General features: G+C 42.1%; 1 protein-coding gene across 1 annotated transcript; it reads left to right on the top strand.

The window, feature by feature from the left end:
- On the top strand, positions 1 to 2838 carry cabz01093075.1. The gene is made up of 3 exons (XM_071539858.1): positions 1 to 149; positions 728 to 799; positions 1413 to 2838. Exons 2-3 carry the CDS (start codon positions 738 to 740, stop codon positions 2506 to 2508), a joined length of 1158 nt encoding a protein of 385 aa, XP_071395959.1. The 5' UTR covers positions 1 to 149; positions 728 to 737; the 3' UTR covers positions 2509 to 2838.
- Positions 2839 to 5533: the final 2695 nt, after the last annotated feature.

The following is a 5533-nucleotide window of genomic DNA, read 5'->3' as shown; positions in this document are numbered from 1 at the left end:
GGGGAAAGTGCAGTTCTTTCACCAAAGCAGTAAAAGGCGAGTTATTCAGGTAGAGGGCACATTCCAACTGGATGCGCAGTAGAGCATCTGTTTGATTTGGTCTTGTATCTCAATATAGTGTGAAGACACCACCAGCAGTAATCTGAGAGGTGAGACTTTTTCACTTTTGTTTGAGTAGAGATGTCAGTAAGTTGTAAATGTCTATACAACTCACCAAGTCTATACATAAGACAGCAATATACCTCTGTATAATTATGTGCTGTATTTTGTAATATGAGACAACTATGAGTGATGCAATCATGCGACCAAACCAAACAATCACTTTTTTTGAACTAGCTAATCAATATTTCCTCTGCTTTAACAGAGACAGAACCTCCCCAATGCACTATACATATTGTAGTAAATTTGATATTGCACTTCCATGAATGTTTAATCTGCATTTAGCACATGAATATTTCCATAATAATTACTTCTCTGCTGAGGTCTATATATCATAATTTTCAGGACTCAGTTCACGTTTATACAAACTTTATACAAACGTGTAAGCTTAATAAGAAGAAAACTTGAAAAGAAAAGACACATATACTTTAGGTTTACCAGAATTAAAAATGAATCTGAAACAAGACTAAACATGCTATCCAGGGTGTGTGCAGTGTAACAGTGATACACATCAGCAGGATGGCATTCTTCTCCTCCATAAGTAGGTCATGTTTTTAATGACTTCCAGGTGGAAGAACATGGCCACGACCATCGCTGCTCTCGTCGGTACTGTCAGGGAGAATTCATCCACAGAATATGGGTAAGACCATATGTGTGTGTGTGTGTATAGACCTATTAAATCATCACACACACAAACAGTCTGTCATGTCTGTGTCTTGTCTGTGCCTGTCCTGTTAGTGTGTCCTCTTAGTCTGTCTTACTACTTTTAGTCCTCTTAGTCTTTGCTGTACTCTGTCTAATCCTGTCCTACCCCACTGCCAAGTAATTGTTTGTCTGGTTCCTTTTTTTCCTTCCTTTTTTTCTTTCCTTTCCCGTTTGTTTGTTTTGTTTCCTTTATTCCTCCCCTCAGAGGATACATACCATGTAAATGCTTGGAAATGAATTAAAACGAACTAATACAATGAATGCTGTAAGTAACTGTACAGCTTTGACACTTAGACAATTATCTTTGTGCATGCTTCGCATTTGTAGTTGTGCAACAATATGACAGGAATGTATGAGTATGAAAATAAATGGAAGTAATGGAGGAGAAGGAATGTGGATGGAGATTGTTGAAGCACAACAATCTGGTATTTCCTGCTATAGTCATACTTTTTTTAACCTAAAAAAATAAAACTGATCTGAAATACTGGAAACTTCCCTACTCATTCATCTGTCTTTGCTGCTGGCTCGCTCCTCTGTTTCTCTCCCAGCTCTACCCAGGAACCTTTCAGCGAGATCACCACTAACTATGCTTACTGGGACTACAGCAACATCTCTGACGACGAGCTGGGGCGCTGTGTGTACGACAGCCATCCGGCCCACTATCTCCCCGCCCTCTACTCCGTCTTCTTCATCGTGGGCCTCCTGGGCAACACTCTGGTCATCTGGGTCATCGTCTGCGGGGCGCGCCTCCGCAGCATGACCGACGTCTGCCTCCTCAACCTGGCCTTCGCCGACCTCCTCCTGGTGTGTTCCTTTCCCTTCCTCGCCCACCAAGCCCGCGACCAGTGGTTATTCGGGGACGGCATGTGCAAGGCGGTCCTGGGTGCCTACTATATTGGCTTTTATAGCGGGATATTCTTCATCACCCTTATGAGCATTGACAGGTACCTGGCTATAGTTCACGCGGTGTACGCTCTGCGGGCACGGACGCGCTCCTTTGGGATTCTTGCGGCCACTGTTACCTGGGTGGCTGCAATTACGGCTTCTTTTCCTGACCTGAGCTTTCTTGAAGTGCAGGAGTCTCGAAGGAAAGATGGTGAAATGTATAAATTCTGCGCTCCTTTATACTCCAAACCTGGTACCTTAGCACCCGGCAGGCACTTCTGGAGCGTCTTCAGCCTTTTCAAAATGAACGTTCTCGGCTTGTTGATCCCGATGGCCATCATGGGTTTCTGCTACACCCACATCATTCGGAGGCTCCTGTGCAGCCAGTCGTCCAAGAAACAGGCCATCCGCTTGGTTCTCGTAGTGGTGGCCGTGTTCTTCTGCTGCTGGGTGCCCTACAACGTCACATCGCTCTTCAAAGCCTTGGAGCTGCTGCACCCTTATGCGGAATGCAGCAGCAGCAAGGCCATCAGGCGGGCGATACAGGCCACCGAGGCTGTTGCCTACTCGCATAGCTGCCTCAACCCCGTCCTGTACGTGTTCGTCGGGGAGAGGTTCAGGAGGCACCTCGTGAGGCTGGTGAAAAGGTCTCCATGCAGGCTGTGCCAGATTATGAAGACCTTCATCCCCCAGGACAGAATCAATGGTTCAGTCTACTCGCAAACCACCAGCGTGGATGAGAGGTCCACTGCTGTGTGAAGTGGGAGTGTGGGGGAGGATATGTGTCATGTGTCTGCGTGTGAGTCGAGGTGTGTGTGTGTGTGTTTGTGGAATGGTGGGGAGGGGGCCTTTATGAAATATTGGAGTAACCATTTACTGGCTGAACTGAAAAGGAACCATCACCTGAGGTGAGGAGCCATAAAATGTAAAACCACAACTTACCAAGATGGTCAATAACTTTGAGAGGCCCGAAGAGCAACACCTCCATTCTTTTGTCATGTACAACTTGTTTTATGATTTTGTACTTTGAAAGGTACTGTACTGTACATCAGAATTTATAGTGTAAATATATTGTAAATACAGTTTTTGGATACATTAAAATTTTCACTCAGTCTAGTCTAGTTATGCTATTTTTATATAGCCCTTTATCACAAGCATGACTCAAAGGGCTTTACATAGCATCATATACACTACATGTCATATACATATTACATCATATATATACATATACATATACACATCCTATGTCATTTAGGTTACATGCATCATATACATCATATACTATGTCATATACATAACTTTAAGTTAGAAATAATTGCAAATTATGCTACTGGCTGAGGATGGGCGACAAGCTGTGTCAACCACAGATCAACAAGTCTCAACTGCCAACTTTATCCTGTTAACTATTATATAAAACAGCTGTCACCAACAGCATCAGCAACCTCACCAACCTCACTCAAATATCAGCTGCCAAAAGAAACAGCTAGCCAAGATGGGCCATACCCTTGCCTTCATTTAGAGGAAATACCACAAAGAAAAACGGCAGCAATTCTAACTTCCATGAGGTGAGAGAGCCTTGATCTCTCTAGGTTGTTCCCTTTCAGCCAAGTGTGTAAAATGCATTTCTTGATATATGTCATGTTTCTTATCTTTTGATTGTTGGAAAGCAGAAGAAAAAAGAGAACAGGGAAAGTTAAGAACAGTCAGAAGAAAAGAGGAGACAAATAGTGAAAGATAAAATGACTAAGAAACAGAAAGGACAGTAAGTCAGTGGAGATTTGAGAAGGATAAACTACTGACCTTGTCATTTTAATTTACCAGTATGATTTTGGCATGAGTCTTCTTCATCATAACACTTTACAGAGCTCGGCAACCTTTGGAGGGATTTCACTACCCATTCATAGCAGTCTTCTCCATCTACATAGCCTCTTGGTCACTGCTGCCAGAAATGATGGAGATGATGCAACAATTTGATAAAATCGAATGGCCCTGAATGCAGTTAAGGAGGAAGAATTGTTCTTGCTCTAATACAAATCAATTCAAGGTGCATATATGCCTACATGCCTACTAATGAGCAACTACAGTATGTGACCAGTGACTGCAGGACAAGACGATACCCCCAGTGAAATCTGTCCATTTCCACTATGTACAAGCATGCATGTTCCAGGAATTTGTCCTAGTGGATAGATGAAACAACACTAGTTTTCAGACAGCATACATATATACACTCACTGGTCGCTTTATTAGGTACACCTATCTAGTGCCGGCTGATCATCTGTTGCTATAGTCCATTTATCATAAGGAACAACAACTTGTGTGTCGTGAGATACCCTTCTGCACATCACTGTTGTTATTGGAGCATTTGTGGCCTTTCTGTTAGCTTGAACAAGTCCGCCCATCCTCCTCTGACCTCTCTCATTAACAAGGTGTTTTCTGCCACAGAGCTGCTGCTCACTGGATCTCTTCTGTTTATTGCACCATTCTCAGTAAACTCTAGAGATTGTAGTGCGTGAAAATCCCAGGAGGACAGCTGTTTCTGAGATGCTGGAACCAATCAGACTACGGTCAAAGTCGCTCAGAACACGCATCTTGCCCTTTGGTCAAACAAAAACACTAAACCACTTCACCAAGTCTGCATGCTTTATATATTGACTCCCTGCCACAAAATGTGCTGTTTGGAGAAGCAGGCTATTTGTGTTAACGAGCAGGTACCTAATAAAGTGACCGGTGAGTGTAGTTCTACAAACAGAAACATTCATTAGCACCTCATGGCCACCCTGATCCCCACCACTGTATCGGTGTTGTGTGAATGAAAATGGATAAAGCTGTCACACCAAAACAGAACAGTTGCCTGCTGCTCCCTGTGGCAAACAGCATCTCTGGCGGTGAGTTTGCAAAGAACACGAGAAAACCACAACTTCAGAGGGGAAGGAAATAACCAAGTTCTTTTTGTGTGTCACCTTTACATTTGAAGAGCATTTGAAGAGTTTAGTTTCAATATGAGATCCACTATTTGAAAAAAAAAACATGCATACTTGCAAACATGCATAATTGCTTGCACAATACCACTTCAATTATGTGAGTTTTTTTTAAAGGATAGCAGGTGATTTAAGCATTTAGCTGAAAAATATTTTACTGCTTTTAGAAATATCGAATGGTGATCTTAAGGTAATCCATATCCCATACCGCCACAGAATAGAATAGAATAGAATCTCATGGCAAAAAAAAAAATTAATTTGCATGTTGTAAGGAGCAGCCTTATGTTAAGTCTACTATATTGCATTTTACAAGAGCTCCAATTTCAGATGCATACATACAGACATAAGGAAACAAATCTGCTTTATTTTATAGCTTCTCAACCATTTTTATCAGCTCACATTATCAGTGCCAGTGGCAACAGTAATAGAGGGTATGTACAGTTATTAATCAGGATTACATAAAGGCAGATGGATATTCAGGTTAGTGATATGTGTGAAACCACAGGATTAAATCATTGCCAGGTTTAAATATTGTTAATGCAGACTGACCCACCATGCCATCATGTCATAATTGGCAGCTCAAGTTATTTCCATAGACCTTATTCCCATGGCAGCCATTTTGAATTTGCATCACTCTCAGGTTGGGAAACTCTACCCGGAGTCAGGCCAGCTGTGTCCTACTGTTGTGTACCATGCATGTGTTTACATGCATATTCATTTTCTGTTTATATTCGGGATATTAAAATATTCAGTTTTGCCGCATGTAAACCATATCCTGTTTAACCGGGATAAGACCATATCCCAAA

This window comes from Centroberyx affinis, unplaced genomic scaffold (genome assembly GCF_046629955.1).
Source record: "Centroberyx affinis isolate AG114_WGS23_722 - 3 ecotype Tasmania unplaced genomic scaffold, CSIRO-AGI_Caff_v1 ptg003528l_1, whole genome shotgun sequence".
NCBI classification, from domain to species: domain Eukaryota; kingdom Metazoa; phylum Chordata; class Actinopteri; order Beryciformes; family Berycidae; genus Centroberyx; species Centroberyx affinis.
This window is presented reverse-complemented; position numbering and strand designations above follow the sequence as displayed.

What these genes read in the sequence shown, in the direction of transcription:
- cabz01093075.1 (XM_071539858.1), top strand. Translation starts at nt 738, where the DNA reads ATGGCCACGACCATCGCTGCTCTCGTCGGTACTGTCAGGGAGAATTCA. An exon ending in AATTCATCCACAGAATATGG is followed by an intron (nt 800 to 1,412) that starts GTAAGACCATAT and finishes TTTCTCTCCCAG; the next exon opens with CTCTACCCAGGAACCTTTCA.